At 54.9% G+C, this 11,283-nt stretch overlaps 2 protein-coding genes across 5 annotated transcripts in view; one reads left to right on the plus strand and one right to left on the minus strand.

Moving 5' to 3' along the window:
- Nucleotides 1–6,856, minus strand: part of TUBGCP2 (tubulin gamma complex component 2) — a 29,636-nt gene extending 22,780 nt beyond the window's left edge. For both annotated transcript variants that reach the window (XM_055353983.2, XM_063710596.1), the window contains exons 1-2: nucleotides 6,722–6,856; nucleotides 790–978 (exon numbers count right to left, since the gene is read on the minus strand). In XM_055353983.2, the coding sequence (XP_055209958.2) occupies nucleotides 790–939 (150 nt within the window). In that variant the 5' untranslated portion in view covers nucleotides 940–978; nucleotides 6,722–6,856. The remainder of the gene's footprint in view (nucleotides 1–789; nucleotides 979–6,721) is intronic.
- Nucleotides 6,781–11,006, plus strand: ZNF511 (zinc finger protein 511). Of its 3 annotated transcripts, none has more exons than XM_004050317.5 (6): nucleotides 6,781–6,994; nucleotides 7,288–7,361; nucleotides 7,674–7,875; nucleotides 8,062–8,186; nucleotides 9,611–9,736; nucleotides 10,633–11,006. In XM_004050317.5, exons 1-6 carry the CDS (start codon nucleotides 6,842–6,844, stop codon nucleotides 10,709–10,711), a joined length of 759 nt encoding a protein of 252 aa, XP_004050365.4. In that variant the 5' UTR covers nucleotides 6,781–6,841; the 3' UTR covers nucleotides 10,712–11,006. The 3 variants fall into 3 exon arrangements, with proteins under 3 accessions (XP_004050365.4, XP_018890400.3, XP_018890399.3); XM_019034854.4 differs by having other exon boundaries at nucleotides 6,795–6,994; nucleotides 9,611–9,711; XM_019034855.4 differs by having other exon boundaries at nucleotides 6,786–6,994; nucleotides 9,611–11,006.
- The last annotated feature ends 277 nt before the right edge of the window (nucleotides 11,007–11,283 follow it).

The following is an 11,283-nucleotide window of genomic DNA, read 5'->3' on the forward strand; positions in this document are numbered from 1 at the left end:
GGGGTGAATCACAGGAGCTGCTGGGGGGAGTCAGGAGAATCAGAGCTGAACACACACACAGACCAAGTGCTGTCTGCCATCGTTGCCAGTACCATTGAGGCCACGCAGGAACGGGCACTCACCCTGCATCTTGCACGGCACACAGCCCTGCACCAGGGGCAGTGCTCACCCTGCACCATCCTGACCCCAGGGTGGCGCTCACCCTGCACCCCGCACAGCCCTGCACCAGAGGTGGCGCTCACCCTGCACCCTGCACCAGAGGTGGCGCTCACCCTGCACCAGAGGTGGCGCTCACCCTGCACCCTGCACCAGAGGTGGCGCTCACCCTGCACCCTGCACCAGAGGTGGCGCTCACCCTGCACCCTGACCCAGGGGTGGTGCTCATCATGCATCCTGACCCAGGGACGACGCTCATCCTGCACATGGACCGAGGGGTGGGTTCACCCTGCACCATCCTGATCCAGGAACAGTGTTCATCCTGCACCCTGACCCAGGGGTGGGCTCACCCTGCACCCTCACCCAGGAACGGCGCTCACCCTGCACCACCCTGACCCAGGAACAGTGCTCACCCTGCACCACCCTGACCCAGGAACGGCGCTCACCCTGCACCCTGACCCAGGGGTGGGCTCACCCTGCACCCTCACCCAGGAATGGTGCTCACCCTGTACCACCCTGACCCAGGAACGGCGCTCACCCTGCACCCTGACCCAGGGGTGGGCTCACCCTGCACCACCCTGACCCAGGAACAGTGCTCACCCTGCACAGCGCTACACCAAGGGCAGTGCTCACCTTGGCACTGTGAGCAGAGACAGTGGTAGTGACGTACGGGGTCCTGTTCTTTTGAAGCAGGTCAATGTAGACCTCAGCCCCATCTCCTCCGTGGACACGCAGCAGGCTAAGCAGTTCATTGACGTCATGGTGAATCCGAAATTCACTCATAGTTTTAGCTCTGAGGCACCGACGTCACAATGTGTTCTCCTATAGGTAAGAGGACAGCTATTCATAAAATCCAAACTGTACAAATAAAAACCATTGTTTTAAACACTCAAGACTGGCCAATGTCAGGCTTTGACAAACCAAATTATCACCCGGCCTGCCCGGCCTAGGGCCCCTCCCCCAACACCCCAGCAGCCTCTCAGAGGGTCCTCTGGACGGGACTGGGATTAGGGCCCCTGCCCAACACCCCAGCAGCCTCTCAGAGGGTCCTCTGGACAGGCCTGGGATTAGGGCCCCTGCCCAACACCCCAGCAGCCTCTCAGAGGGTCCTCTGCATGGGCCTGGGATTAGGGCCCCTGCCCAACACCCCAGCAGCCTCTCAGAGGGTCCTCTGCGTGGGCCTGGGATTAGGGCCCCTCCCCGACACCCCAGCAGCCTCTCAGAGGGTCCTCTGCGTGGGCCTGGGATTCACCTGCCTCCAGCTTCCAGGCGGCCTCCGCAGCTCCGGGAGCCAGCCCCGTGGGCAGCATGAATGGGGCCTGAGACCCGGGTTCCCTTTCCCCTGCACCTCCCTCCACACATGGGTCTGGGCCAGCAGGGAATGCTCTGCTGCTCACCTCGGCTTGGGGACAGAGCTTTCTGGTCCCAGACGTGAGGCCTGTGGGGTCTACACAGGGAGCTCTGTGCAGGCCCAAGCCATTGACACTGTGCCAGCTACCGGCACACACAGTAACATCCCAGCTTCCACCGGAAAGGCCCACACTGGTTCTCAGAGCCCGCGGTGCTCAGCCGCAGCTCCATTCACTTGGCCGGCTCTGCGTTACTTTTTCACTCTGGTACCCGTGACATCTCCTTTTCTTGCCCAAGCGTGGCTACCGACAGAGACGCTTCTGGTAGGATTTCTACACGTTCCCTACGCGTTTGAGCTAGGTGAAGTTCCACTGCAGCTCCAGCTGCCCCAGGGACTCACCAGGAGACACATAACACATATGAGATCGAAGCCGTCACAGACACCCAAGTGGGCAGCAGAACACTGCGTGGGGTCAGGGTGTAGGGTGAGCCCACCCCTGGGTCAGGGTGCAGGGTGAGCGCCGCCCCTACTCTCCCACCAGTGGCTGCTCATTAGCCTCTGTCATCGAGAGTTCCAATACAAGGCCATTAAGACAAACACATGGCTGTGTGCAGTGGCTCTCGCCTGGAATCCCAGCATTTTGGGAGGCTGAGTCAGGTGAGTCACTCAAGGCCAGGAGTCAAGACAGCCTGGGCAACATAGTGAGACTCTGTCTCTACAAAAAATACAAAAATTAACTGGGCACGGTAGCATGTGCCTGTAGTCTTAGCTACTCGGGAGGCTGAGGTGGGAGGATCGCTTGAGCCACTCCAGCCTGGGCGACAAGAGGGAGACCCTGTCTCAACAAAAAACAAAACAAAACAAAACACACACACAGGCAAGGCAACTGGCTATAGATTACAAAACAAATATAAGCAAACTTTACATGCTTCACAAACATTTCATCTACACAAAGGTTCTTAAGCCGGTATCCATGAGTAATCAGTAACAGATGAGCCCTTGAAAGTTATGGGCAAAATAACTTTTTATTTTGAGGAGATGACCCTTCAACAAATTCTCAAAGGCTCTGTGACCCAAAAAAGGTAAACAACCACTCTGCTGACAGCTTCAGGGAGACAAGGATGAGTTCAACAAAACATCGAGTGTGGGCGGCAAGCCAGCCAGGTGCCGAGGCAAGAGACCGAGGGCACAAGCTGTTCCAGTGTAACAAAATATATAAAACAACAAGAGTTATGCTAGATCTAGATCATAGATATGATTATATATGAATATCATTCATCATCAGTTTGTAGCAATTACTCTTTATTCCAATATTATAATAATCCTTGCTCTACAATCATAACCTAGGAAAAACCAGGCCATACAGACATAGGAGCTGAGGGGACATAGTGAGAAGTGACCAGAAGACAAGAGTGTGAGCCTTCTGTCATGCCCGGACAGGGCCACCAGAGGGCTCCTTGGTCTAGCGGTGATGCCAGCGTCTGGGAAGACGCCCGTCGCCGAGCAGACTGTGGTTTAGCGGTAGCGTCAGTGAAGCGGTCACGCTCCTGGTCCACTCTCATGTTCCACTCTGTACACCTGGCTCCACCCTCTAGATAGCAGTAGCAAAATTAGTGAAAGTATTAAAGTCTTTGATCTTTCTGAAAAGAACATAGAAGAAATAATGACATAAGCTGTCCTCTCTCTCTCCGCCTCGGCTACCTAACAGGGAAGGGCCCCATGTCTGGTGGACACATGACTCACATGACCTTATCAATCATTGGAGATGACTCACACTCTTTACCCTGCCCTTTGTGCTTTGTATCCAATAAATAACAGCGCAGCCAGGCATTTGGGGCCACTACTGGTCTCTGCGTCTTGGTGGTAGTGGTCCCCCGGGCCCGCTGTCTTTTCTTTTATCTTTGTCTTGCGTCTTTATTTTTACAATCTCTCATGTCCGCACACAAGGAGAAAAACCTACCGACCCTGTGGGGCTGGTCCCTACAATAGAGTACAGAAGACTCGGCACATACTCCCACAATATGCTAATTCACTAACGATTATTAGCACGGGACTCGACACCGAGATTCTAATCCTGTGTGATGGAAGACAGTTTATCTGTAGATGAACATCAAATACTGGTCACAGGCAGGGTATCTCCGAAAATGGAAGGAGAGCGATAAGAAGGCATGGTGCTGAGTTGCTCACACACATGCTTTTGACCCAGGAGGCGCTCACGGTAACTACAGTTCAAGCACAAGGCCAGCAGGGCACGCGCCATGGAGCCCCATGCAGTCTGGACACTGACGTGGCTACTTCTAGGCTGTGGGACCCTGAACAAGGACACGTCCTCTCCAAGCTTCTTCTGAAAAGGGGAAGCCCTAGGTCCTGCGTAGAGCTGTGGTAGAGAGAAGTGAAATCATCCTGAGAAAGCACAGAAGGGCCCATACGTGGTAAGTTCTTACACTGTTGTTACCAGGAAAGCAGAAACAAACATGTGGCACCATTGCTCCCTGGAGGTGTTAACTCTGTTATCTGGGAAATGGTTAGGTTTACAAAAGGAAAATTGGGTCCCAATCATTGACAACATCTTAAACTACCAGATGCTTTTTTAACAGTCATGGGAGCCCTGGACCAGGCCCTGCAAACTACTTGTGAAGCAGAAAAGACAGCCCAAACTTTCCGGCCAGCGGCCCCTTCAAATCCAAGGGTGGCCTGTTTCACCCACATTCTACTTGGCTCCCCGAGGACTGCAGGTTGTCCTATAACTGCTGGTCTGAGAAAACTTTGGTCATGCTAGGTGGCAAGAAAACCATTTGCCACCAAAACAAAGCACTCCCCCACCAGACACAAGTCAGGAGAGAAAGCTACCTATGAAGAAAAATCATCTGAGTATTTATTTAAAAACTACATGCTGGGCACGGTGGCTCACGCCTGTAATCTCAGCACTTTCGGAAGCCAAGGTGGGCGGATCACGAGGTCAGGAGATCGAGACCATCCTGGCTAACATGGTGAAACCCCATCTCTACTAAAAATACAAAAAATTAGCCGGGCGTGGTGGCAGGCGCTTGTAGTGGCAGACACTCCAGAGGCTGGGGCAGGAGAATGGCGTGAACCCGAGAGGCGGAGCTTGCAGTGAGCCAAGATCACACCACTGCATTCCAGCCTGGGCAACAGAGCGAGACTCTGTCTCAAAAAATAATAATAATAAAAATAAAAACTACCTTCAGGAAACTTCATATTTCTTCTAGAAATAGAAGCACAGATGCCCGCACATCATGAGTGTTCATCCCGTGAGGAGCCTGCTGCTCTCCCTGAATGTGGGGACCGGGCCTCCAAGAGGGCAGCTCGTACTCGCACAGAGTCCCTCCTCCCAGAAGACCTTTGGAAAAGTCCCAGGGCAACTCTGGGGTGTCACGGTCATGGAAGGGTGCTCTCGGTACTTAGAGGGCAAGGGCCGGGGACGCTAATCATCAACAGAGCTGTCCCGCCAGAAATGTACAGTGTCCCACTGAAAACACAGCTCTGAGGAACATCTAGCCGTGGCCGCTTCTCGGAGGAACATCTAGCCGTGGCCGCTGACTTGGTCTTCTTGATGCTCCTGAATTCTTACTATTAATCACACAAACTGACAGGCCCAGCAACTGTGACTGGGAGGGACTGACGTCCTCCTCACAGAGGCTGTGAGCTACCGCAGGGACGCGTGCTGAGGAAGCAATGCATGCATGTCACACTCCACCACGGACAAGCGGGGCACACACTCCTAGTGAGCATACACTCCAAGTGATTAAAACACAGAGGGGCGTGAAAAAGAGTCTCTGTTGAGAGCTCAAAGCTAACTGTACAAATTGGTTTGAAAAATGTTATTTTACAACTTGTGGAAAATGTCAAGAGCCCAAAGGCTTTTACAGAGACAGAAAGTACAGTCATGCATCACTCAACATTCTGAGAAATGCCTGGCCAACATGGTGAAAACCAGTCTCTACCAAAAATACAAAAATTAGCCAAGCCTGGTGGCGCACACTTGTAATCCCAGCTACTTGGGAAGCTGAGGCACGAGAATTGCTTGAACCCAGGAGGCAGAGGTTGCAGTGAGCCCAGATCGCACCACTGCTCTCCAGCCTGAGCGACAGAGAGAGACACTATCTCCAAAATAAAAGAGAAACGTATGGTTACATGATTTCCTTCTGTGCGATCATCACAGTCACTCGCAGACCTAGATGGTGTACGGCCTACGATGCACCTAAACCACCTAGAGGAGCCTCCTGCTCGTGGGCTAACAAACCTGCCCAGCAGGTGGCGGTGCTGAACACTAGACAACTGGAACACAGAGGTATTTGTGTATCTAAACATGGAAAAAGTACAGGGGCAGGCATGGTGGCTCACGCCTGCAGTTCCGGCTCTTTGGAACGCTGAGGCAGCAGGACCACTTGAGCCCAAGAATTTGAGGCCGCAGCGATCTATGAGCTATGATCGCACCATTGCACTCCAGCCTGGGTGACAGACGAGAAAGCTAAAGCCTCTATCCGCCACCGGGCCCATTCTCTGCAGTAGATCTGAAGCGTCCACTGCTTCCCGCGTGTGTTGTCATTCACCATTTTAATTAGGTGACTCTTTACTCTGACGTCTGTCTCTCCTACAAGGCTGCCGCGCCCTCCTGTGATGCCTTCCCCCACACGCCCTGAGCACCTAGCACAGGTCCTGTGTTTCACGGGAGCTGCGGGGACTGGAGAGGTCGACAGGACCCCGACAAACCAGGAAAGGGCCTTTGAACTAAAGTAACGGGAAGTCACCCAAGGACTTTAAATTAAAAACGGTTACAATAAAACTGGAGTCACTTTGGCTCCAGTTCGCGACTGGTTTGAAGGAAACAAGATCCAGGGACTGCAGCGGGAGACGACAGGCGGGGCAAGGCGGACGGGAGAGGGCGTGCGAGAGGGGGACCTGCGACCCGGCTTCCCAGGGCTGGGAGGGGACACCCGGGACGACCCGGAGGCCCGCTCCGCCCCGGCCCGGCTGAGTGTCGGGCCGCGGGGCAAGACGCTGGCCTGGCCGGTGCAGGCCCGAAGGGCTTCGGCCCCAGAGTTCGGGGACCGCTGCACAGCCAGAGGGAGCGCGCGGGAAGAGCCGCGTCCCGCCAGCCCCGTCGCCTCGTGGGCCCCCGGGCCTGGTAGTCCCCCAACCCCCTCATCACGCCCACGCCCACGCCCGCGCCCGCGTTCGGCCAGGACTCACCGCAGTCCCGGAGCCACAGCCCCGCGCAGCCTCCGACGGCGGCGGAAGTGAGCGTGACGTCACGTCCGGCTCGGCTCGCGGACGGTGGCCGACAGGCTGCGCCCGCCCGCGCCCGGGGTGATGCAGTTGCCCCCCGCGCTGTGCGCCCGCCTCGCTGCGGGGCCCGGGGCAGCGGAGCCACTGCCTGTAGAGCGGGACCCCGCGGCTGGGGCCGCGCCCTTTCGCTTCGTTGCGCGCCCCGTGCGCTTCTCGCGGGAGCATCAGTTCTTCGAGGTGCGTGAGCAAAAGAGGGAAAAAGTAGTTGTAGGATCCAGCAGGGCCTACGGCTGCGAGGCGGGGCCGGAGCTTGGAGTGGGCGGGGCCTACGACTGCGGGGCGGGGCCGGAGCCTGGGACAGGCGGGACCTGAAGTGGTGGGGCGGGGCCGGAACGTGGAGTGGGCGGGGCCTGAGGTTGTGGGGCGGGACCGGAGCGCGGGATGACTGGGGTCACGGGTGTGGGCGAGGCCTGACGCGGTGGGCGTGCCGCGAGTCACCTGGCTCCGCCCACGGCGCACTTTTCCTGCAGGATGGGGACGTGCAGCGCCACCTCTACCTCCAGGACGTGCTCATGCAGGTGGCCGACGTGCCTGAGAAGCCCAGGTAAGCGGATGGGCAGTGCCTAGCCAGTGCTACTCCTGCGCCGCCTCCCTGACCGGTGCCTGGTCCCTGGGGCTGTGCTGCCGCTCCTCCATGTGCGGCCGCCCCACCAAGGCGCTGTGCCTGTCCAGCTTTGGCGTGGCCGACTCTTCCACCACCTAGCCTGTTTGTGAAGCTTAATTCATAAAAAGAGGGTTTGGGATTGCAAAAGATGCATAGGGGCTTTATTGGAGGTCTCAAAGGGAAACTGTGCAGAAAGTCCAGCTTGGTTCCTCGCACTGGTGGAAGGGCCCCTGAAGCAGGTCTCCTTGGCAGGGTGCCCGCGTTTGCCTGCCAGGTGGCCGGCTGCTGCCAGGTGTTCGATGCCCTGGACGACTACGAGCACCACTACCACACGCTGCACGGAAATGTTTGCTCCTTTTGCAAGCGGGCCTTCCCTTCCGGACACCTGCTGGACGCCCACATCCTGGAGTGGCACGATTCGCTCTTCCAGATCCTGTCTGAGAGGCAGGACATGGTGGGTGACGACTGCACAGCCGCCGAGGCCACCCCCCATTGGTGATGGGCTCAGAGTGCTGCCCCCAGCTCTCGGGTGCTCGGGCAAGGCCGGGAATACCTTTCCACCCTTGGCAGCCCTGCTACGGGGGCATGGCGGTGGGGGAGGGCCAGGGGTCAGAGGGAGGTGACGCGGTCTCCATTTCAGTATCAGTGCTTGGTAGAAGGCTGCACAGAGAAGTTCAAGACCAGCAGAGACCGGAAGGATCACATGGTGAGGATGCACCTGTACCCCGCGGACTTCCGGTTTGATAAGCCAAAGAAAAGCAGAAGGTAGGGATCCACCAGGCTTAGCACGTGTTTGCTTTTGATTTTAGGAAAAGGTTTCCAACTAGCCAGAATGCATAGACGGTCAGACTTATTAAGCACTTGTGTGTCACCTAATGGGGTGTTCACCTGCAGGTACCTGAGGCCCTGGCAACACAGCTACAGGTGGTTGTGCCAGCGGCCACCCTGCCGAAGGGAGGCTGGAGGGGAGCCCCTGGCTGCCCAGCTCTGTGCCGGTGGAGGCAGCAGAGGGGGTGTGGGAATGAGCGGGCACAGCACCTCTGCACTCACACCCCTCTGGGCCATGCCTGTACCTCCTGCAGCAGTCGGCCGTGGTCATCCGCACTCACACCCCTCGGGGTCGTGCCTGTACCTCCTGCAGCCGTCGGCCGTGCTCACACATCATGCAGCCCTGGCTTTCCCTTTGTCCTGGTTGGTTGTGCGCATATGAACTTGATGACAAAGCTGTTGATTAACATGTTCCTGCCTAGAGTGCACTCTGGGAAATACTTCCAGGAACAATCTTTTTTTTTTTGAGACAGGGTCTTGCTCTGACACCCAGGCTGGAGTGTAGTGGTGTGATCTAGGTTCACTGCAACCTCCACTTCTCAGGCTCAAGCGATTCTCCCACTTCAGCCTCCTAAAGTGCTAGGACTACCAACACGCATCGCCACACTCGGCAAAATTTTCTATTTTTTGTAGAGACAGGGTCTTGCTATGTTGCCCAGTCTGGTCGTGAACTGGGCTCAAGCCATCCACCTGCCTCAGCCTCCCAAAGTGCTGAGATTACAGGTATGAGCTACCATGTGCAGCTGGAACGATGTTTAAATTGTGTTATATTTCTTCTTTTTTTAACTGATGAGGTGAACTTTCATAATCATCTACAATTTTATTGATCAGAGTTTTTCAGACTCTACATTTTCTCAAGTAGTAATTTGCTCTTTAAAATAAAAGAATTGGGAGAACCCACTGCAATATGGGAGGCTTTACAAAGACTTAGGTGTAAAGTAATTGTTTCCTTTCCGAGGGATCATTTTAAGGAGAAAAACCGTGCAATGCTGGATTAAGACATTCGTATTATGGAAGAGACTAGTTTATAGTTTCTGGTTAACTTTAGCAAATTTCTCACACTCATAAAAAGACCCGTGGCACCGTTGGCACCACAAAAATACTATTTTCAAAAAAAAGTATGATTGTTACAGTTAAGTTTATAAGATGCAGACTCTATTATATAAACGATGGCCTTGCTGTAATCATTCTCCTTTTCCCAGTATCCTGAAAACCACACTATAAAATCAGACTATGCCAAAATAGTAAGAAAATATGCTACTTACAAGGAAATCCAGTTTCTTTCTTGCATGTTCATTTCTGGGGAACACGGGGGCTGTAGGAGCCGTGCAGGGCAGTTACTCACTGCTCTGCCCCCGCAGCCCAGCCTCAGCAGAAGCCCCAGGGGACAGTGGAGAGCGGTCAGAAGGGGAGGCCATGGAAATCTGCTCTGAGCCTGTGGCGGCCTCCCCTGCACCGGCAGGTGAGAGGCGGATCTACAGACATAGGTCAGTGTCTGAGCTCGTTCTGAAACCCGTTCTCAACATGTGTTTGGTGCTGAGGATTCTGGGCTGCACCTGGGCCGCAGCTCTTCTCATACTGAATTCAGAAAGGTAACGCCAGGTAAGAGAATCGGCTTCCGCCAGAGAAGAAAGTCCAGATATTTCAGGTCCTGTGAATAACTTAGTTTCTCTCGCATACTCTGTTTTTGAGCCGCTGAAGCGCAGGAATGCCAAGCACCACTCACTTTTCCTCATTGTCTGAGTGGGATGGAAAGAGTCTCACTTGCAGTTGCTTCAGTCACAACCCAGGCGTCTGCCTTAATAGCATCACCTGTGCCGTCTGCGTTTCTAGCGTCACCTGTGCCGTCTGCCTTCCTAGCATGACCTGTACTGTCTGCCTTTCTAAAGAGCGTCACCTGTGCCGTCTGCCTTTCTAGTTAAAGTTGATTTTAAATTAATTTGGGAAAAACGGTGAACAAGTGGGGAAAAACATCACCAAAGACTCCAAACAGGTGGAACGATGAACTTAATGTTCCCTGCACCCTCCTTACAGATGCCTGGATTTTGGCCTGTGAATGAGCCCCAGGGGGCTGGGACAGTAGGGGTTTTCATGGAACGGACATAGGGTAGCAGGAAGTCTCAGCCCCAGAGGGCTTGGCAGGAGCCGCCCTCTCCGCGGAGTTCTTCCCAGTGGGTGTGCGTCGGTGGCTGGCGGGGACCCCCCACAGGAACTAGGTCTCAGGCTGTGGAAAGGGAGCTGCCCCAGGGCCCAGGAGGGCCGGCTCTGCATTCCGCATGTTCCCAGAGTGAAAGAGAATGAGAAGGAGACACACAAGTGCTGTTGTGACCTGGGTTGTTGGTTGGCAAATACAGCATCTAATAGAAACTTTCTTCCATCCCAGAATACCCTCTACCATCTGCTTTGGTCAGGGTGCTGCTCGAGGATTTAAAAGCAACAAGAAGAAAACCAAACAATGCTGATAGACTCAGAAAAGGAGTGGGGGGCAGTCACCACTGCTGGGAGTGGCATCCGCCTTGGGCCTTTCTCCGACCTTCTGGTGTGGCCGCCCTGGGGGCCAGGCCCTCGCCATCCTCCCCGTCTTTGTCCCTCAGCAAATGGCATCAGCAGCTGTCATCAGAAGCTGTGAGGGACCCACAGATTTTGGAAACGACCTGGACACACTATTGGGAAGGAGATGTGGACAGCCTGTCTCCTCCTGCAGGGCCCACCCTAAGAATGTATTTTTAAGCACATGAAATAAGTATTTTTCACTGATGGTCTTGAGTCTTCATTTCTGTGTTGAGTCAGGTGCGGAGTGGTTATTGTTACCCATGGATATTCTGTTTTCCACCCTCAGTTTTCAGGAAGATTTATAAAGTCCTGGCACCCCTCAGAGGTGGGTGATGGGGTAGGATACAGCACTCCACCTCGTCCCGGACCTCCTGGCTTTGGGAGCCACACCCAGTTGTCCTTGCCACACCACTTAGGGAGTAGACCTTGTAGGGGTAGGATCTGATGTCCACAGGGAGGGGCACAATGGCTCTGGGGGCAT

Source organism: Gorilla gorilla, chromosome 8 (genome assembly GCF_029281585.2).
Source record: "Gorilla gorilla gorilla isolate KB3781 chromosome 8, NHGRI_mGorGor1-v2.1_pri, whole genome shotgun sequence".
Lineage (NCBI taxonomy): Eukaryota > Metazoa > Chordata > Mammalia > Primates > Hominidae > Gorilla > Gorilla gorilla.

What these genes read in the sequence shown, in the direction of transcription:
- ZNF511 (XM_019034854.4), top strand. Translation starts at nt 6,842, where the DNA reads ATGCAGTTGCCCCCCGCGCTGTGCGCCCGCCTCGCTGCGGGGCCCGGG. An exon ending in GGGAGCATCAGTTCTTCGAG is followed by an intron (nt 6,995 to 7,287) that starts GTGCGTGAGCAA and finishes CTTTTCCTGCAG; the next exon opens with GATGGGGACGTGCAGCGCCA. An exon ending in AAGCCAAAGAAAAGCAGAAG is followed by an intron (nt 8,187 to 9,610) that starts GTAGGGATCCAC and finishes CTGCCCCCGCAG; the next exon opens with CCCAGCCTCAGCAGAAGCCC.